The 22804-nt window shown below is 40.1% G+C and overlaps 1 protein-coding gene across 5 annotated transcripts in view; it reads left to right on the top strand.

The window, feature by feature from the left end:
- The window catches only part of CACNA2D1 (calcium voltage-gated channel auxiliary subunit alpha2delta 1), a 936653-nt gene that overhangs the window by 624682 nt on the left and 289167 nt on the right, over positions 1–22804 (top strand). For all 5 annotated transcript variants that reach the window (XM_073619561.1, XM_073619559.1, XM_073619560.1 and 2 more), the window contains 2 exons: positions 12884–12953; positions 21237–21287. In XM_073619561.1, the coding sequence (XP_073475662.1) occupies positions 12884–12953; positions 21237–21287 (121 nt within the window). The remainder of the gene's footprint in view (positions 1–12883; positions 12954–21236; positions 21288–22804) is intronic.

A 22804-nucleotide genomic window follows, 5' to 3' on the forward strand; every position in this document is an offset into this window, starting at 1 on the left:
TAATTTATTTTTACTAGTAATGGTGGTGATCTGCGCTTTTTTTAGCGGTACTGTGACATTGCGGCTGACAGATCGGATGCTTTTGACACATTTTTGGGACCATTCACATTTATACAGCGATCAGTGCTATAAAAATGCACTGATTACTGTGTAAATGTCACTGGTAGGGAAGGGGTTAACACTAGGGAGTGATCAAGGGGTTAAATGTGTGTTCCCTAGATGCGTTCTAACTGTATGGGGATGTGACTGACTGGGAGAGGAGACATATCCTTGTTCTTACTTAGTAGGAACAAACGATTGGAAATCCTCTCCCCTGACAGAACAGGGATTTGTGTATTTACACACACAAATCCCTGTGTCGGCGCTCATGCCTGCGATCCCGTGTGGCTGGTGGCAATCGTGCTCACCAGCCACGTGCATTGGGTTCCCCACGGTGCAGCGGGCGTGCTTGCGCCCTCTGGCAGCTCTTAAAGGGTACAATGTACCCATACAGGGTTTCGCCCAGGAAAGCCATTCTGCCGACATATATCGGTGTGAGCCGGTCGGCAAGCAGTTAAAGATAGTTGTTTGTATTCCATACAAAGACAAGAGCAAATGTAAAGCTATCCCAGTTCCAACTGTCCACGTGTAATGTCATAACTGAAACGTGACAATAAATATTGCTGAAATGCTATGGAAATTGTACATTTCTCATTTTTTGATAGACATACAGTGGGTACAATCATAGTCATAGCACACACTTGAGACTTGAACCTTGGCCGGAAGAAATTTTAGTGACCGGGCCCCCTTGAATTTTAATTCATTACCCCTGTTGTAGAATTACAAGGTTTTTTATGGATTGCTATAGTAACTTGAACTCAATGTATCCAGGTTTACCTTGGTTGTATTGATGACGAATCAATGCATCATCTCTATATTCATATTTCAATGAATAGAATTGAATAAAATGTTTTTGAATGCTGCACAAACTAGGATCCTTGACTTCACAGATAGAAGACATATTGAATTTTCAAATATTTATATAGCTTATATAGTTTCCTTTCTTGTAAGTCACACAATAAAGTAAGATAGTTATTAATAAAAATCTAAGGCCTTCAGCTGTACTTTGTGGCCTGGACCCAGAACTAAATGCCTGAATTGTTCCTGCAAACCATAATATATTTAACTGTTCCCAGTGTTCTGTGATATTTCCTGCACAGTTGTTCAAGCAGCTGGTTGTTCTGTCCTAAACCACTTCTCTTCATTACTTTTAAGATCTATAAGTGGCATTTGATTTGGCTGATAAAAAATCTTAATAAATAGGTTAGAAAACCTTTACCGTATTAATGGCATAATTTTTCAGTGGTTCAGATCCTTCCTGACTAGAAGATCACAGAGAGTATCCCTGGTTTCCTACACATCAGTACTACTAAAGTATGTCATAACCCAGGGTCCAGGCCTGTTCCCAATCCTGTTTGCAATATACATGTCACCACTGGACAACATAATTCATAGCCTTAACCGTCTTATTAAGACCAGCTTCACACTGGGGCAGTTTTCAGGCGCTTTCAGGCACCTCTGCTAAGCATCTGAAAACTGCCTCCTATTCATTCCAGTGTGACTTTTCACACTGGGCCAGTGCACTTTGTGGGATGTTTAAAAAAGTCCTGCAAGCAGCATCTTTGGGGTGGGTTGGGAATGCTGTATTTAGCGCTCCCAAAAGGCCCTGCCCATTGGAATGAATGGGCAGCGCTTTCAAAGCACTTTATAAGCAATTTTAAAGCGCCGCAAAACTGGACTTTTTACCCTTTTTTTAAATAAAAAGTGCCCCGCTAGCGGCCAAAAAGTGGTGCAAAATCGCTGCTTAAACAGCGCTTAATTGCTGCTAAAACGAGTAGTGCTTTAGCGCTAACGGCCGGCGCTTTCAGTGTGAAAGCAGCCTAATGCTAAGCAGATAACATTGCATTTATCCTTTAAACCAGAGTTATCACCAGCCATAAATTCCCACTTAAATAATCTACAAGAGTGGATGAATTCCCGCTGCCTATCATTTAGGCAGACAAAACCGAAGGTTGGTGGCTAATAGAAAAATAGCGAAAGTTACATTCAACTCATTTGTTTATATGAGACACAAAGCTATACGTATAATATAGATCTTTTTTACATGCTTAATGCAGTTATTGATCGAGGATTAACTCAGATATGTACTGATCAGATCATTGAACTTCTACCTACAGAACATTGCAAGAATTAAACATCCCATCCTCCCAGAAGACGTATACAATCATTGTACTTTTATATGACTACTGTAAGGAGGTTAGGATTTAGAAAGCATTAGTGTCACTTACGTTGTTGGTCAGAGATGCCTGATAAAGTTAAGCCTGTTACACTTAACATGTTCACAAGCTAAACTGCTAGTGTTTCTATGGTAACAGGAGGTAGTCAGTGCTAGAGCAGGCCATAAACACAGCATATCAAAAATAACCTAAAAAAGTAAACATTTAGAAAAAAATATATAGAATGTGCTTCCCTTACCCTCTTTTTAACATCTTTTTAACACCTTTATGTTTATTGCTAAAATACATCTGCTCAATGAAGCTGATTTGTTTACTTCCTGATGCTGTGCCACAAATATTCAAATTTTCACTAAGAATTTTTATTACAGCTCATCTCTTTAGTGATGTTTATTAGTTTGATTGAACCACACAAACTATTATTTTCACTACCTGATACACCCTCTATGCTGTGTGTAGAAAGCTTCCTCTGATTGGCTGAGAAGGGCTCAGCCCAGACATCCCAACTTGCAAAAACTCATTTCAGGAAGGTAGGGAAGGGGTTAACGTCCAACGTCCACATCCGCCCGCCCGGCAGCGCAGTGTGGGTGTGGCTTAAATTGTGCTGCATATTGGGCATGGCTTAAATGGGGTGTGGTTTAATAGAGTCTGAGATTACTTACATAGTGTAGAACGCAGTAATGTTAAATAGGGAATGTACAGTGCGGAGTGTACAGCGGTGAGTAGTATATGCAGGAGAGGAGTGTGGCGTGTACGGCGGTGGGTTTTATGTGCAGAAGAGGAGTATGGAGTGTATGGTGATGGGTATTATGTGCAGAAGAGAAGTGTGGAGTGTATGAAGGTGGGTAGTATGTGCGGGAGAGGAGTGCAGAGTTTATGAAGGTGGGTATAATGAGCATGTGAGGAGTGTGGAGTATACATCGGTGAGTAGTATGTGCAGGATGGTGTCAGTTATTATTATTTGTTTACAATTTAATTATTTAGTATTTGTTTTTCATTTTTTCAAAATGCTTTTTGGTAGTGGGTGGTGTCAGTAGTTTTTTTTTTATTTTTATGTATTGATTTTTTACAATTTAATTTATTTACTTTTTTTTACAAAATGCTTTTTGGGGGGGATGGGGTTTGGGGCAGTGGACAGTGCTGGTAGGGCATGTGCAGAAGAGAAGTGTGGAGTGTATGAAGGTGGGTAGTATGTGCGGGAGAGGAGTGCAGAGTTTATGAAGGTGGGTATAATGAGCATGTGAGGAGTGTGGAGTATACATCGGTGAGTAGTATGTGCAGGATGGTGTCAGTTATTATTATTTGTTTACAATTTAATTATTTAGTATTTGTTTTTCATTTTTTCAAAATGCTTTTTGGTAGTGGGTGGTGTCAGTAGTTTTTTTTTTATTTTTATGTATTGATTTTTTACAATTTAATTTATTTACATTTTTTTTCCAAAATGCTTTTTGGGGGGGAGGGGGTTGGGGCAGTGGACAGTGCTGGTAGGGCATGGGGGAGTGGTGTCACTAGTTTTTTTAATTTACATGTTTTATTTACAATTTATTTTTCAGAATTTTTTTACAATTACATTTTTTTATATTTATTGATTTTTTTTATCAGCCCTGTTGGTAGGCTTTGGTGAGATATCAGGGGTCCAAACAGACCCCTGAAATCTCCCCTTTGAGACAGAGAAAGGGACTGAGGACAGAGATTCTCCAGTCCCTTTCTCAGCATTGAAAATGAATGAACAGGAGACAGCAGCTCCTGTCCATTCATAAACTGAAACAGTGTAACACACAGTTTTCACAGGACACATGAGCGATCGGTAGCAATCAATTACTGTGTCCAATTTAAAAAAGGAAGGGGCCGGAAAATTACATATTTACCAGCCCCTTTCTCCGCTCTCCATCCTGACACATTCCCACAGCCAGCGGAAGAGGACAGGAGGAAAGCCAGCTTCAGGGGGACACGGGGGGGTGGCGAAGGAGGACAGGGGCCCGGAGGAGAACACAGGAAACAGCCGGGAATGATCGGTGTGGCGGGGGGGACATCTGTGAACACTGATCTCCCTGTATAGCTTTTTAGCCGACAGCCGCGGGAGGGAGAGGAGAACCGGTTGTCTGCTAAAAAGTTATACAGGGAGATCGGTGTTCACAGCTGTCCCTCCCACCACACCGATCATTCCCAGCTGTGAACCTGGAAGGATTTACTCCCTTCCTGACCGGGCCATTTTTTTTGCGATTTGTCACTGCGTCGCTTTAACTGACAATTGCACGGTCGTGCGACATTGTACCCAAAAAAAAATGGTGTCTTTTCTTTGGCCACAAATAGAGCTTTCTTTTGGTGGTATTTGATCACCTCTGAGGTTTTTATTTTTTGCGCTATAAACAAAGATCGACAATTTTGAAACAAAAAACAATATTTTTTACTTTTGCTATAATAAATATCCCCAAATTCTTTTAAAAAAAATTGTCTTCATCAGTTTAGGCGGATATGTATTCTTCTACATATTTTTGGTAAAAAAAATTTCAGTAAGCGTATAGTGATTGGTTTGCGCAAAAGTTATAGCGTCTACAAAATAGGGAATAGATTTATGGCATTTTTATGGCATTTTTATATTGTTCTTTTTTTTATTAGTAATGGTGGCGATCAGCAATTTTTAACGGGACTGCAACATTGCGGCGAACAGATCGGACACTTTTGACACTTTTTTAGGACCATTGACATTTATACAGCGATCAGTGCTATAAAAATGCACTGATTACTGTGTAAATGTCACTGGCAGGAAAGGGGTTAACATTAGGGGGCGATCAAGGGGTTAAATGTGTTCCCTAGGTGTGTTTCTAACTGTGAGGGGATGGGACTGACTAGAGGAGAAGCCAGATCGTTGTTCATACTTAGTAGGAACAGACAATCTGTCTCTCCTCCCCTGTCAAAACAGGGATTTGTGTGTTTACACACACAAATCCCCGTTCTGGCTCTGATGCCCTCCATCGAGGGCAGCTGGCGGCGATTACACCCACCGGCCACGTGCATCGGGTCCCCCGCTGTGCAGCAGGCATGTGCGTGGGCCTGCTATGGCTCTTAAAGGAGCCACTGTACAGGTACGGCGGTTTGCGCAGCGGTAACATTCTGCCGACGTATATCGGCGTGAGCTGGTTGGCAAGTAGAAATCAGCTTTAATATTTCAGAGCCTAATTTTCTAATATTATATCTCATTTGTTCTGCCCAAGCACCTATCTTTTACCTAAAAGTGGCCTTATGCCCCGTACACACGGTCGGACTTTGTTCGGACATTCCGACAACAAAATCCTAGGATTTTTTCCGACGGATGTTGGCTCAAACTTGTTTTGCCTACACACGGTCGCACAAAGTTGTCGGAATTTCCGATCGACAACCACGCGGTCACGTACACCACGTACGACGAGACTAGAAAAGGCCGGTTCAGAACCGGCTCCTTTTGCTAATCTCGTGTTAGTAAAAGTTTGGTGAGAGACGATTCGCGCTTTTTCAGACTCGTGGCTTTCAGATCGTTTTCTGCCGTTCAGTTTGTGCTTGTGGGTTTGTATCTGCTCTTCAGTGCGTGCAAGCAAGTTCCGCGTGACTTTAAGTAGTCATTGTATTCTTGTTCGTTCGTTACTGGTTTTCAGGTCGCTCTTCACAGGCCTTGCTGTTCTTCAGTGCGTTCTGTTACTTCGTTCTGAGCAGCCGACCGTTTTCTAGCCATGTTTCGTATGCGTACTCCTCGTAGAGTTCGTGCTGTGCGGGGGCTTGGTGTTGGGGTCCTGACCTTGACACAAGTCCAGTCCATGAACAGGGTGGGGAGGAGTTCATGGACCAAGAATTGGTTGCTTCAGCGTGACCAGTTCTGTCATATGCCTTTGCTCCGTGAGATCCGTGAGAATAATCCTGATGATTTCAGGAACTTTCTCAGGATGACGGACCCCGTATTTCACCGTTTGTTGGCTTCGCTGACCCCCTATATTAGCAGGCAGGATACCTGCATGAGGCAAGCCATCACTCCGGAGCAGAGGTTGGTCGCTACCTTGCGGTATTTGGCCACAGGGAGAAGTCTGCAGGACCTCAAGTTCTCGACAGGCATCTCCCCCCAGGCTCTTCTTTGTGGACATGTACTGCTTGTGTTTGTTTTAGCTGACCCTGACAGAAATGTGTGGAGTGCAGAAAATGTCGTGATTGTGTAACCTTATACAAAGCATGTTGGCTGTTATTTACTAAATGCAAAGACACTTTTTACTACAAGTGCACTTGCAACTGCACTGAAACTGCACTTGTAGTGCAAAGAGGATTTGCCCTTAGGAAATAACCCCCATTTTCTCATAAAAACAACAATTACATCACCCCAAAAGTGTTGTAGCGTTGAGACAATAATCCACACATTCTTGATGAGCAATCTTTTTAATACCTGCACAATCACATGTGCATTTACCAAAGGTTTTTCTGACAAACCAACATGTTTGTTGTATAACAATTTTTGTGGTGTCATTATCCAAAATCAAAATGTGCATTTTATAGAAAACAGGCCTGTGTAAAACCCACAAGAAAGACACAAATCTTGATCTTACAAAGTTCACATTTGGTAGAACTTGAAGGCAATATCAGACATGAGTATTTAGGAACTGTGTTTGATATTGCGTTCAGATGGGGGGAAATCACCCCAGGAAAAGCCAAATTTGGAAGATGCACACAAATTTCCCAATGTCAACATGTGCTAGCTGCCATCACGGGGGATCAAGGGACGTGTTTTGGGGGAGAAAGCCCTTCCTCACAGCTACTTTATTATTGAGGAAGGGGTTGCACCCCCAAAACGCGTCCATTGATCTCCCATGATGGCAGATAGCACATGTTGACACACTGTGTGCATCCTCCAAATTTGGCTTTGGGAAAAATCACAAAAACATTTCGCACATTGTAGCACACAAAAGAAGAAAGTGATTTGGAGGGGCTTTAAACTCGCCCCAAAACATCAATGATGTTTTTATATTTTGGAATAACATCATTGATGTTTTGCTTGATGTTTTCCAATTGTAAATTACAACCCATGATCTCCCCGATCAGGATCTGGGCACTTTCGGATGTGAAAGGATCTTCATCCACAACCTCACGATCACCTAAAAAGAGAGGAACCCCAAAATAAATTAGGTCTAAAAAATATGCCGCCATCCATCTCTTATCTGAGCCTGTGGTCGCAGACACTCACCTGTTGTGGTGACTAGTTCCACCATATCTCCTTCCTCCTGCTCATCTTGTGTTGGGGGGATTTCCCCTTCTTCCAGAGGGGGGGGCTCTGGTCTCCTCGGATGAGGGGTGTCCTCCGAGTCTTTTCTCCCCTATGTAAAACAAAAATGGTATACTTAGCACTCAGATATTTGATGGCAGAACTATAAAGATGAAACATTGCTTGGAAGTGGGGTACAATTGTCTATTTTAGCCGAGTTCCAAGATTTAGCTTTTTTAGTGTCCTTTGTCAAGCTGCAATACTTTAACTGTTTGGTACAAGCTTCACAGATGTAGCCCCCCCTATAGTATACACTGGAGCACCTGTGTGGCCCCCTAATAAAAATGGCGTTTTTGTGTCCCACACTAGTGCTCCAGCGTCCAGATGTGTAAACAGCTGCTGAGTGTCCTCTCCTTACACAGAATCTAGTTTGCATTTCATTCTAGTAACAAAGCCATCTACACAACCAAATTCTTTGAAGACAAGTATAGGGCCTCAAAATGGTGGCCAAATGCATATGGCCTAAACAATGGTATTTTTTCGTCCGAAATAAAAATGTGTGATCCGAACGAATAATGTGCCCATGAACATGAAAGTTGCCATTTTAAACTGTACAACAGTTCCTAAAAGCACATGGAGCAGCACGAACGTAATAAACACAAGAACAATAGGAACACAGCACAACTACTTACTTTTTTGCAGCACTCTCCGGATCTTTCTGTACTGCTCATGTTCTCGTAATTTCAGGTCCGACCACCGCTTCCTGAGCTGATCTTTCGATCGTCGTACCCTGAATTTCCGGTGCAGACTTCTGACCACTTTCGCCATGATCTTGGCCTTTCGGACATTGTGGTTGGGGTAAGGCCCATACTTTCCATCATAGTCGGCCTTCTTCAGGATGTCCACCATCTCCAACATCTCCCCAAAGGACATATTTGAGTCCTTTAATCTCTTTCTGGATCGGGACGTTTCAGGCTCTGGCCTTTCCTCCTCCTCCTCGTTGCTGTAATTAGCATGATCCTGCTGTCTATCCGCCATGTGCTCTTCCTCCACTGCGCCGAACGAAAAGGGGCGGGGAATAGAATAGATAGAACGTCAGGGGTGGGCGGAGTTATACTCATGCGCAGTGTGTATAAATCGTAATGCGCGCGTCTTACGTACGATCTGTGAGTGGAGGAAGGAGCATCGGAGACGCCGATCGTGCTAACGAAGGTAGGATCTAAACTTGGGCCTATACTGCTTCGAAATGGAAGCCTATATTGTAACAAGATTAGGGGAGTTTGGCCTGACATTAGCGTTTGTCTTGTGTTGTGTCTTGCAGAGAAAATGGATGGGTTCAACGACCACAATTTCCTGCCCCTGTTTATTGACAAGTACAGGGAGCTGCCCTGTCTGTGGCAAGTGAGACACCCCCACTATAACCATAAACAAAAGAGGCAGGCAGCGCTGGAGAAACTGCTGGAGTTGGTGAAGCCGGTGGTCCCCACAGCAACCATCCCTTATTTAAAAGCTAAAATTGGTGGCCTGAGGAGCACTTATCTTAGGGAGCGCAAGAAGGTCACAGATTCCCAGAGGTCCGGAGCTGCAGCAGATGACATTTATGTCCCCAGGCTGTGGTACTATGAGAGACTGCGATTTCTGTCAGACCACACTGAAGTCAGGGAATCCCTCTCCACTCTTCCTTCCACTCTTCCTTCAACCCCAGCTGAGGCTTCCGATGTCCAACCTGGGCCTTCCAGCCAGGAAGAAGTGGAGGAGCCCAGCTGGAGTCAGGTATAGCATTCTTCGACAGATTTCTGGGCAATAAATAAATGATGTTTACTAGATGTTATTATTGATCATTAATTGCTGATTAAAAAAAGTGTTTTACATATCAATAGACAGTAGTGGGTACCCAAAATTGGGACAAGAATGCAAAATGCTGGGCTCAGAAGGATAGTCTGTTATATTTGTTAACATTGAATTTGCAGCAGTCAGGAGGTGAAAATTGTGTGTGATTGATGAAAGCAATACTAAAACTATGTCCCTTTTTCATACACAGGAAGACCTCAGCCAGGAGGAGGCTGTGGAATGTGGCAGTCAGGAGGAGGCGGGGATTATTAGTGTCAGCCAGGAGGAGGCGGGGATTAGTGGCAGCTAGGAGGAGGCGGGGCTAAGTGTCAGCCAAGAGAAGCCTGGGACAAGTCGCAGCCTGACTGAGTCTCAGGTTCCTCCCCTCCGCCTGCCACATAAACGAGCCAGGAAGGCCACTCCCAGTCCTGTGCAGGATTCAGCGTACAGGCTGATCCAGGAGGCTTTGGCGTCCCTCAGAGCCTTCCCCAGTCCTGAAGAGGCCTTTGCCTGCATGGCTGCCACCAAATCGCTGGGCATGCAGGAGGGCCAATGCAAGATCTCTGAGGACCTGATTTATAAAGTCCTTCGTAAGGGGGAGAGTGGGGAACTGACACACAAGACGGATGTCATTGAGATCGACGATCCTCCTCCTCCTCCTCCTCCTCCTGCTGCCACAACTCCACCACCACAGCCACAGCGTGGAAGGAGGCGTGGAAGGAAGACCAAAGAGTGATGACCCTGGGTTCAGTCTGGTCTGACAGAAGATGCAGTCTCTCGTATGACCACAGCCTGGGGACACAGATGTCATCTGCTGCTTTCCGGATCTCTGGGACTTCTGGACCAGACTGCACTCCCTTAGATATGGACTCCTCAGGCCACCAATTTTGCTTTTAAATAATTGATGTCTGCCCTGGGGGTCCAAGGCTTCGCCCACTTCTGCAGTTTCTCCAGCGTTGCCTCCCTCTTTGTTTATAGTTGTGACCCCTTAATAAAATATTTTTAGGTAAATTCTACTCTCCTGTGTGTGTTTTCATCCAAAAAGGACAGTTTGTTGGTGACGATTCAGGTACATTTCTAACATAAAATGTGAAATTAACAAGGGACAACAACACCAAACAATCTCCTACAGATTAAATAGAACAACATATCAATGGTGTTGTGGGAACTTGTCACAAAAAACACACAAACATTTTCGGGAGTACAAATCAAAATCACCAAAAAAAAAAAAATTAAAAAAGAGAAACACAAAAAAAGATTCTACATTAAAGTCAAAAAAAAAAAAAAAAAAAATATGTTGTCAGATGTGAGAAATCAAAATATATTGAGGGAATCCCGATAAATAGTAACGAAAGAAGTTTGTGAGAAGTGTGTGTGAATATGAGCAGCAAAACTACTTCATTCTTGTCACATTATAAAGAAGAAGAGAGTGCGCTGTATTAAACCATTTTGAACATTGCAGCTTGACGAAAGTGCTGTATCCATTGCGAACGCTAAGTTTACCAGAACGAGCTGTCCCGTGTCGGAATTTCTTCTGAGCATGCGTGGCACTTTGTGCGTCGGAACAGGCCACACACGGTCGGAATTGACGTGATCGGATTTTGTTGTCGGAAAATTTTATCTCCTGCTGTCCAACTTTGTATGTCGGAAAATCCGATGGAAAATGTCCGATGGAGCCCACACACGGTCGGAATTTCCAACAACACGCTCCGATCGGACAATGTCCATCGGAAAATCCGACCGTGTGTACGGGGCATTACAGTGTATCCCTGCCATATTTTAACAAAGTGAGTAAGGATTGGCCAGTGTAGATTTTACTACTTTTATTGTAAAGTTTATCCTTACACTGACAATAAAGACCTTCAATTCAATTCAGTTCAATAGCTCTTATGACCTATAGATGTGCATTTGTGTATTTGTTGTACACAGACATTTTAGATTCATCTTGCATTTTGGATACAGAGACAACTGATGGGGGACAGGTACGGTAGGTAGGAGCAGCCATATTTGCTCACTCAGGCTGCATTTCTTCTTTAGACGCAATGGTTTTGCCTTACTGTTTCTTCTCACAGTGAAGAATTTATTAAAAACTCTGCATTCTGGATTGCTGATGTTGTACTTTCACAGTTGCTCTGAAGAGAGACTGAGTGATTTCAAATTGAGTGTTTTCTCATTTGAGTGCAGTGGTGAACATTTTACTAGATATAGGAAGGAAATGTAACTTCTGACACAAATAAAGGGCTGAACTGAACAGATTGTGAACATACTACAAGAGATGATCAGAGACTATGGTAAAATGCTGTACATTATATGAGTCTGCAGATATGCTGCAGGTCATCGGCACAACAAAAGTGAGTGTGAAAAAGAAAGTATAAAAACTGCTGTACAGCAGTCACGGCAATGCAGATATTGTAGTACAATGTGGCCATTTGTTTGGTGCACCTGTGCTACAGCAAACTACATGGGATCGTAGACAGTACCAATTTAACCATGTAATAAAACACTTCAATAATTACCAGCTAATGATAATAAAAACATTATACGCATATTTTAATGGATTGAACTTGGCCACAGCCTTTTATTATTGGCAATAACATTTTTTATTTGATCTTATAATCCAATTTAACACACATATAACAGTGTTGTCTTCTTTACCATACATTTCACAAGAAAACGAATTATGGTATATATCTTTACACACACATATATCTGAACTAAATATCTGTAACTCAGCCATTAAAGTTCGAGTTATAACCATTAACCAGAACTGTCCCCTTTCCGCAGAAAGGGATGGATGTCACACAATAAGGACCGCGACAAGGGTGGGAGGGTGGTAATCTTCTTCTTGTTGCTGACTACCGACTGACAGCTATTGTGCAGATTTTTTATTTAAATAGGCACCAGTAGCTTGTGCCAAATCAGTTATAAACATGACTTCTTAAACCAATTACATTACATTTCAAACTGTTGTTGCCATGGACTTCAACTGTTTAATGTCTGTCATGCTCCCATAGATGGGTGAGGTAAATGAAATGCTCCCCCACTTTCTATTCTTGGAGCTCCTCATTAACACGGAATCCAACACAGCCTGAATGGAAGTTTTCCCAGGCTTTCCCCTCACAGGACACAGAGACAAAAACACTTCCAGTTCTGTGGCAGGTCAAGCACTGATCAGGCCTGCATAAGCATAGAAAGTGGAAACACTGACTGCTTGCTACTGTGGCCTGAGAGCCATACAACACATACTGTACCAAAGGAAAGGTTGGTTGCCAGAGCTCAAATGGCAAAGTAATTAAAAGTAGCATTAAAATTATTCTAAGTTAAACTCTGCAATTATGATTGAAAATATATGTTTGCTGACAATACTTTATTCTTTCCATTTCATTACTAGAAGTATAAAAATGTAAGTAAGCATCCTGTCACCAAAAAAATGCAATGTTAAAGTTTTCTATCTTTTTTATGGTAAACAACCAAGAGTAATGCTATGTTTTATTCAAGCATTAATACAATAGTCATTATCATACACAAAAATACAATAATAGTACTTTTCTATTTTTTCTAGCTTCTCCATGGGTAGATAAGAGCAGAACGCCAAATAAAATTGACCTTTATGATGTTAGAAGACGACCATGGTAAGTTTATTTATATTTATGTATTTGGTAATTTATTCAATTAATGTGATGCATGCACTGATATCTACTTGATTAATCCTATAAATAAAAAAAGATATTCACTTTGTGTTGCAACTCTGGCAATGACAAAGCAGGGCTCATTTGCTTTCTCTGCTTCATTATTTTTCATTATAAAAAGACATTAAACAATGTTACTTACAAATTACAGTCTAATGAAACGTGGGAGATGGAGTGCTCTACCAGAATTGTTGTGCTATCTGTGCAGCTTAAGAGGAGTACAAGCAATATCCATAATATTTGTTCTATTATTTAATTAGAAATTGTAATCCAATCAAACAGCATTATCTTAAGAGGGGCATAATAATGAGCAATAACCGAATATAAGCTTTGGTCTGATTTTTCAGTAAATAGAATTCATTATTCGATTGTTATTATATTTTTTTTTAATACCATTTTTAATTATATACGTGCAGGCATTATTGATTTATGCATAAAAACATAAAATGAATCATAGTTAATGTATAATTAACTGTGAAAAGCTACAATGACTAGGTTCCTTTAAAAGATACATTTCATGGTGACTACTAGCATTCCCTAAAAAGCACATTATACTGTACACCAATATTGAGGACCAGCATATCTTAGCAGGAACACAGTATGTAAAGTAAAATATATTTAGACAAATAATATAGCAAAACCAAGTGAACTCTGTGCTCATGAAACTATTGTGTCAAAAAATGAATCAAACATTTACCAACAGAACAGCTGCTCACAGAAAAATAACCACAAACAGATATCTATACAAATTAAACACCATACATGTGAAGCGTCGTCCCTTTAAGTGTAAAACAATATATATTGATTATACCATTAACCCTTTGAAAATCACAAACAATTAAAAATCTCTGATATAATTATTATAAATAATAATAATAAAAAAAAATCAAGTCCCATCATATTCTGTCCATGAGTACACAGTCTGCTGTCATCGCACAATACGCATGCACGCTGGGTGCGTATTCCAATATGCATGAATAAAATCTACTCTATGTGAGTATGTTTGCTTACATTAAACCAGAGGTTTGAAATGTGTTACGCTATGTGTGTTTTTTTTTCCTTCTGATTTCATTTGATGATGTATGCAAGTGTCCTAGGAGCTCTGTGCTTCCTGTTTGCGACCTGTGATGTGATTTATTTATTTTTAATATACAGTAATTTGTAATGATTATATAATTTATGTTTAATTTATGTTTAATTGTTTGTGAGTTTCAAAGGGTTAATAGTATTAACAATATTTTTTTGCACTCAGGGGGACAGTGCTTCACATGTATGGTGTATAAAATGTATTTGGGTTTCTGAAATGAGTGATAAAGAGCAGTAATCCATGCATCAATTTGGAAACCAGCTTACAGGGAAATATATGTGCACTTTTGTAAAAAAAAAAAAAAAAAAATCTGAAAAAAATGACTACAAAGAATTTTGAGCATTATAGTTTTTTGTTGTTGTAAGGACTTTGTGAATACAATCAAAAAATATTTCAAATGAATGTCAGCAGAATAACTTGAGATGGTCGTATTATAGAAACAGATTACATCTGGTCTGTGTGCTGAAAATGAAAAAACGTTTTGCAGGTTAATGACCAGACTTTGCCTGTGGCATTTACGTAAAGTAGAGATGCAAAAGGGATTTTATAATCCAAAGATACACAATGGGCCTAATTCTTCAAGCTACAAAAGCATTCTCCTTCCATCTTCTCTGATTAATCAAAAGGAAAGTCATACTGTAGGTTTTAACTATGAATAGATTAATATTGTATTCTAGGTTTTATTATAAATTTTTAGGTAAACACATCTTATTAAATCACCCAAAAAATACATACAAAAATAATTAAAATGATAACGAATAGGTATATATGTATACTAGTAGGAATTACAGAATTTAATAATGTATTGTGGGCTTTATTATTATTTTTACATACATTAATAAATCACCCAAAAAATGAAGTATAAAAAATGTAAAAACAAAATGAACAGGTATAAATATGTATACTAACAGGAATTACAAATAGTATAAAACCAAAAGTATATATTAAATAAGAAAATATACAATGTTTTATTTTATTTTTAAACTCATGAAATACAAGAAGACTCGGATCTCCCTAAGTTAAAGAGTAAGGGTTCCTGCTGGGAACCAGTTTTAAGGGTCTGAGGAACTCTCCATATCTAGAGCACTGTAATGATGTAAATATATATATAGATATATGTCTATATATATACGGTATCTCACAAAAGTCAGTACACCCCTCACATTTTTGGAAATATTTTAATATATCTTTTCATGTGACAACATTGAAGAACTGACACTTTGCTACAATGTAAAGTAGTGAGTGTACAGGTTGTATAACAGTGTAAATTTGCTGTCCCCTCAAAATAATTCAACACACAGCCATTAATGTCTAAACTGCTGGCAATAAAAGTGAGTATACCTCTAAGTGAAAATGTCCAAATTGGGACCAAAGTATCAATATTTTGTGTGGCCACCATTATTTTCCAGCACTGCCTTAACCCTCTTGGGCATGGAGTTCACCAGAGCTTAACAGGTTGCCACTGGAGTCCTCTTCCACTCCTCCGTGACGACATCACGGAGCTGGTGGATGTTAGAGACCTTGCGCTCCTCCACCTTCCGTTTGAGTATGCCCCACAGATGCTCTATAGGGTTTAGGTCTGGAGACATGCTTGGCCATTCTATCACCTTTACCGTCAGCTTCTTTAGCAAGGCAATGGTCCTCTTGGAGGTGTGTTTGGGGTCGTTATCATGTTGGAATACTGCCCTGCCACCCAGTCTCCGAAGGGAGGGGATCATGCTCTGCTTCAGTATGTCACAGTACATGTTGACATTCATAGTTTCCTCAATGAACTGTAGCGCCACAGTTCTGGCAGCACACATGCAGCCTTCAGACCATGACATTCCCACCACCATGCTTGACTGTAGGCAAGACACACTTGTCTTTGTACTCCTCACCTGGTTGCCGCCACACACGCTTGATACCATCTGAACCAAATACGTTTATCTTGGTCTCATCAGACCACAGGACATGGTTCCAGTAATCCATGTCCTTAGTCTGCTTGTCTTCAGCAAACTGTTTGCGGGAGTTCTTGTGCATCATCTTTAGAAGAGGTTTCCTTCTGGGACAATAGCCATGCAGACCATGCATTGTATGGATGGATGCATTGTACGGCTTATGGTCTGAGCACTGACCATCTATTTCCCAAAGACAGCCTCTGGTTATGATGCTGAGCACGTGCACTCAACTTCTTTGGTTGACCATGGCGAGGCCTGTTCTGAGTGGAACCTGTTAAACCGCTGTATGGTCTTGGCCAGCTCAGTTTCAAGGTCTTGGCACTCTTCTTATAGCCCAGGCCATCTGTATGTAGAACAACTATTCTTTTCTTTGCCATGAGGTGCCATGTTGAACTTCCAGTGACCAGTATGAGAGAGTTAGAGCGATAACACCAGATTTAACACACTTGCTCCCCATTCACACCTGAGACCTTGTAACACTAACGAGTCACATTACACCGGGGAGGGAAAATGGCTAATTAGGCTCAATTTGAACATTTTCACTTAGGGGTGTACTCACTTTTAAGTACATACATATCCAATAAAAATGTAAAAAATCAATTTGTTTTATCAATTTAGGCCAATATGTATTCTGCTACATATTTTTGGTAAAAATCCTAATAAGTGTATATTAATTGGTTTACTAGTAATAGCGGCTATCAGTGACTTATAACAGGACTGCAGGGAAGGGGTTAACATCGGGGGGATCAAAGGTTTAACTGTGTACCTAGCTAGTGTTTGTGTACGGTGTGGGAGGCTTACAATGGAAAGGCATGGATTCTCATCCCTACTTTGCAAGAACACATCTGCCTTGTTTACATAGGCAGACTGCCATTTTACCTCTGTACAGAACAATCGGCGGGTGCTGGTGGACATTGAGTCCTTGGTACCCGCTGATCGGCTTCTGCTGTGCATAATCACAGCGGGAGCGAGCCACCAGCAGTGTGCATTCGCGTTCGCTACCCAGAAGTGCAGGATCACATATATAGATACATGTTCCTGCGCACAGCGGCCCCCTGTAGCAGTAAAACAAAAAAATTTGGAAAGAATAGAGAATAGTTATCTTCTATTGGACAGATGTGTCCACAGAGAGCCAGAATGGGCATCTGCGAATGTCAACAGACAGATCCCCTTTCTGACAGGAGAGGGGAGACAGATCTTCTGTTCCTAGTCAGTCCCATCCCCCCACAGTTAGAAACACCTCCCAGGGAACACATTTAACCCCTTGATCGCCCCCTAATGTTAACCCCTTTCCTGCCAGTGACATTTACACAGTAATCAGTGCATTTTTATAGCACTGATAGCTGTATAAATGTCATTGGTCCCAAAAAAGTGTCAAAAGTGTCCGATCTGTCCGCCGCAATGTCGCAGTCCCGCTAAAAATCGCAGATCACCATCATTACTAGTAAAAATGCCATAAATCTATCCCCTATTTTGTAGAAGCTATTGCGCAAACCAATCAATATACGCTTATTGTGATTTTTTTTTTACCAAAAATATGTAGAAGAATACATATTGGCCTAAACTGATGAAGTAAATTGTTTTTTTTTTTTTGGATATGTATTATAGCAAAAAGTACAAAATATTGTGTTGTTTTCAAAATTGTCACACTTTTTTGTTTATAGTGCAACAAATAAAACCTGCAGAGGTGATCAAATACCACCAAAAGAAAGCTCTATTTGTGGGGAAAAAAGGACATCAATTTTGTTTGGGTACAACGTCACACGACCGTGCAATTGTTAGTTAAAGCAAAGCAGTGCCGTATCGGAAAAAATGGCCTGATCATTAAGGGGCAAATCCTTCCGTTCCTTAAGTGGTTTATAAATGTTTGGCATTCAAAGCATACTCATCCATCCATGTCTCCATGCTTTTTTATGCTGAGAAATCACTTTGACATCCCCTAGCATTTCTGGCCATGGTCCATCTTGTATAAAGGCATATGATTATTGTAGCATTCACATCCTGGGATTCATCTGCCCTTAGCTCAGGCATGCAGGAGAGTGTCCTTAGCTGAGAAAACCACTCCTCCTTTCCTGGAGACTCCTGGGATGTATGACATCATTTTCACAGGCCTGGAAAACAAGAAGTAACTGAAGACATGTAAAAAAAAAGTTTAAAACATGTAAATATTATATGCTTTCCTATTTATTTATTATACTAGCAAAATAAGGATTAAAAATAGTCAATGTTGATTGAGAGAGTGAAGCTTTGCTTTAACTTAATAAATTCCATAAGGTCTGGAAGAATAGCTTTGAACATATCTTGCGCATGTTTGCAGAGGTCCGCCTGCTGCACAGACTCTGGGACAACCCTTGTCTTCAAATTGTTTCTCCTTGACCTATCCTCAATGTCCACCAGCTTTGCTTTAACCCAGTCGATCTCATCATCCTGTTTCTCAGATGCATCTATCAGGTCATTAATGGTAGTAGCATATTCTCCCATTTTTGTTTCAATGTGGCTGACTCTCGAATCAACAGCCTGCAGCTCAGTGCTAACCTTGTGCATACAGGGTGCCATGTCTGCCTGGAGGGAGCTTCTAAGGGGCATAAGCATATCCTTTAAGATAATGGGCTTAAAGGATATGCTTAAAGGCTGAATATTAGTGGGGAACAAATCAATGTAGTCAAGGAGTTTTCTTGCGTCATTCCCTGGGTCATTATTAAAGTTCACCTCAGTCCAGCTGCTCGATCCATCCATTCTGAATCTAGCCTTTTCTGGGCTGCCAGACTTGGGGGTAGTAGAGCGAGCCAATTGTCTCCTCTATAAGCTGCTGCCTTGTCTGGAGCTGCTTGTCCCCGCTGTGTGCTGTCGAGAGTGTGAGGCTGAGGAAAAGGACCAGCCAGCGCCATCTTGCTTGCTGCCATGAGGCTGAGCTGTGAAAAAGGCACTAAGCTTTTGGGGTTACCAATCGTCCTTTCTTTTTCTGTTCATGATGGTCAGGTGCCCTTGAGCTAAACCTCCACTGTGGGATGTCAAAAAGCCACTCTGGAGAGCTGGGAATCACCACTGTATCCCCTGCAGTCTAGGAGCTCTGTAATCAAGCAGCCATTCTGGTCCGTGGAAGGCCACGCCCCCCCTGCTTTAACTTAGTAAATAAGGCGCAGCTCTGTTGCCTTTGAATAACCAATCATGTAGGGGGGATTAAAAAGAGAAATTCTGCTTGCACATGATTGGATGTTTGTTTCACAGCTTTCTTTTATTTGCAAAGCTTCTCTTTATTCAGTAGAGTCATTGAACATTCATTTTTAAAGAGAAAAAATAGAGAAAAAAGAGGCTCCCATCATATCACATAGAGCATGGTGGTCCCATCCCCATTAGTAGAAACAAAAATAGTAACCCCCTCAGTTGGGACTTTAAACAGACCACCCACTCAAAAAAATATATAAAAAATGTTCTTTAATGATATAGAATAAAAAACGTATAAAAGCCACATAGTTTTATTCTATATCATTTTGTTTCATTTTTAAAGAGAGCTGTCTCTATACTTTTAGTAAATCAACCTGAATGTATTTTTATTTATGTTAAACTTCCTTTAATACTGAACACAAACATAGATAGAGATCACAACCTGGTCACTATTTTCTTAATGTCGGTAATCATTTTCTTTTATTTTTACCTGATTTGGAAATAAGAAAAACAAATCTGACTTTTTTAGATAGAGATACACCATGTTAGCTTTTATCAGTTTTCCAGTAATGAGAAAAAACACAAAAATATTTTGTATCTTTCTTCTCTATATTTTAAAAGCTGGGTCATGCACCCTTTACTTTTACAGTAGTATTTGATATGTTTGTATCAGGATTTATATGACAACCTCTTCATCATACTGAGTTGTATCCTCAGAATTATTTTGAATCAGTCTGCGTTATGATATTCAGAATAGATGTAGAGACATTGAGTGGGAATGTAACTACACAATGTTCTACACTATTGTGTTTCTGAAATACCTAGGGCACTTTAGCTTTAATACAGCAGGAGGTCGTGGATGTTTTTTGCACAAAAGACCTTCAGTACTAAAATGCAGTTCATTATGTTCTTTTGAAAATGTCTCATATTACATTTAATACTAATACTCACAATACCGGTGATTAGAACACAGCTACCAGAAGTAGATATGTGAAAAATATAGAAAATACATTTGGTAAATGGTAAAATTTAGTTTATTATCACGCAATGCATACCCTCTTTTGAAGGACTGCTGACCTTTCTGTTTATATCAAGCTAAAGACAATGCTTCCAAATGTAAAGTGTAACTTACATTTTCACTATGAATGCATCTTAATGTGTAGATATTTGTAAAATTCAGTGAATCTGCAAACACAAGCATTTAACAGGGTTGTAAAGGCAAAAGGTTTTTTATCTTAATGCATTCTATGCATTAAGATAAAAAGCCTTCTGTGTGCAGCAGCCTCCCCAGCACCCCCTAATACTTACCTGAGGTCCCTCTCTGTCCAGCAATGTCCACAAGTGTCTCAGCCATCTGAGATTCTCCTTCCTTATTGGCTGAGACACAGCAGTGGCGTCATTGTCTCCCGCTGCTGTCAATCAAAGTCAGCTAGCCAATCAGGAGAGAGAGGAGGTGTCGGGTCAGGGCTCTGTGTCTGAATGGACACAGAGAGCTGTGACTCAGCTTGGGTGCCCCCATAGCAAGCTGCTTGCTGTGGGGGCACTGGACAGGAGGGAGTGGGCCAGGATTACAGAAGAGGGACCCAAGAAGAGGAGGATCCAGGCTGCTCTGTGCAAATCTACTGCAACAGAGCAGGTAAGTATAACACGTTTGTTATTTTTATTGGAAAAAAAAAACAAGCCTTTACAATCACTTTAATTTCAATGGACATTTTCCAGTTTCTGCTAAATTACATTTCCCTACATTATTTATCTGGGCTGGTTAAGGTTAAATCAGTAGAATAGCCTTAGAGGAAAACATAGCTATATTATAGACACATGGTTCAATTTTTTAGCTTTGCATTCAGCAGGGATTCAAGGCTTGTGTTCCATATTCTTCTTAGACATAACATATTATTGAGCTGGTTCCTTTGAGTATCCTATGCAATAAGAGTAAGTGAAAAAAAATGTATTTTTTCATTTTATATTTTAAACAGTTAGTTCCTATTTAGTGAAATAAACTTACTGCTGTAACTTTTTTTCTTATCCATATTTTAGGTATATTCAAGGAGCAGCATCTCCAAAAGACATGCTTATTTTGGTGGATGTGTAGGTATCTTTTTTTCTGATTACTTGAGGCAAGTAAGGATCATCACATAAATATGTCAACAACCAATTCAAAACGTAGCTGAAGTATAATTTAGAGCTTATCTTTCACCATTATACCTAAAAGTACAACTCACATTTACTTTTGTTTACTAATAAATCTACTAGGTAGGGTTACAGTTGCTTTGGCAGTCAAGCGTAGTCCAAATACATCTGCTGCAGCTCCTGCTGTGGCCTATCTGTCTCATTAATGCTGTGAACATTACATCCAAAAATGGTGACAGCACATGCTGGCAAAGCTGTACATAAAGGTCTTCAAAGACAATTCATTAAGGATGCAGTTACATGTTTGTCTGCTGAATCATTAATAAAGGCAATTTTAAGTGCAGCATTGCTGGCATGTTCATTCACCTTTTTTGGATATAACTCTTTATCATTTTTTTATTTACTTTTTATTTTCTTGATAACCACCTATTTATTTGGATCCCACATTATGTGTGTCACTTCCTTTTGTTGCCTGTTCTGCTAATCATCTATAAAACTCATAATTTCACTTCTGCTTTTAGCACTGTTGGTTATTGTCATGCACTTGTTTGCTTGTTACAGGAGACATATGGAAAAATCATTAGAAATGGTATATCATTGATTTCTGCAGGCATGCAATTCAAGCCCAATTTCTTATCCCAATACCATTAGCATCTCACAATATTCAAACTTTCTAATCGCTGATAGGATCAACAAAGCAATTTCATTTTTCTATCTGAAATTATTAAGTAGCAACACCCCAGAACTGTCCAGCTTCTTCCATAAATGGAAAGGAATGACTTGTCTGATGGTCTGCAACAATGCATTTCCCTTATGATTTCAAATATGGACAGATTTATAAAACTTAAGTTTTTACACAAGGCTTACTTCTCCCACAAAGACTCACTACTATTTATCCCCATGTTGGGGCAATGTGTCATAGATGTCAGGCTGCATTTGTTTTCATTCAAGTACTATGGACCTGTCCTTAATTCCAGACCTTCTGGGGAAATGTGATAGATGCTAGCAACACAATTGCCTAACACTGGGAGTGAACCCTTCAATCATGTTCCTAGGTATCAATATAAAAATACACGCAGAGCTATATAATATTAGCAAACATAGCTGAAGTGATGCAACAACAATAATGAAACAATATGCAGTATAATGATATAATGGTGAGACCATAGTAACTAATACATTTGATAAAGATTTATTTTCTGCTTAACACAGACATACTTTTGGGTGATCTCTGAATTGAAGTTTGGGACTCACCAACTCAATTTTTACACCTTGGACTCTATTCACTTCACATTTTTTAACTTTAATATTTACTAGGTTATCACCATTATAGTATTATACTGTATATTGTTTCATTATTGTTGTTGCATCACTTCAGTTCTGTTTGCTAATATTATATAGCGCTGCACATATTTTTATATTAGGTCTTTAACAACTTTTGTCAGTTGGTGCACCAGCAACTACACTTGCCCTCC

This window comes from Aquarana catesbeiana, linkage group LG03, assembly GCF_042186555.1.
Source record: "Aquarana catesbeiana isolate 2022-GZ linkage group LG03, ASM4218655v1, whole genome shotgun sequence".
Taxonomy (NCBI): domain Eukaryota; kingdom Metazoa; phylum Chordata; class Amphibia; order Anura; family Ranidae; genus Aquarana; species Aquarana catesbeiana.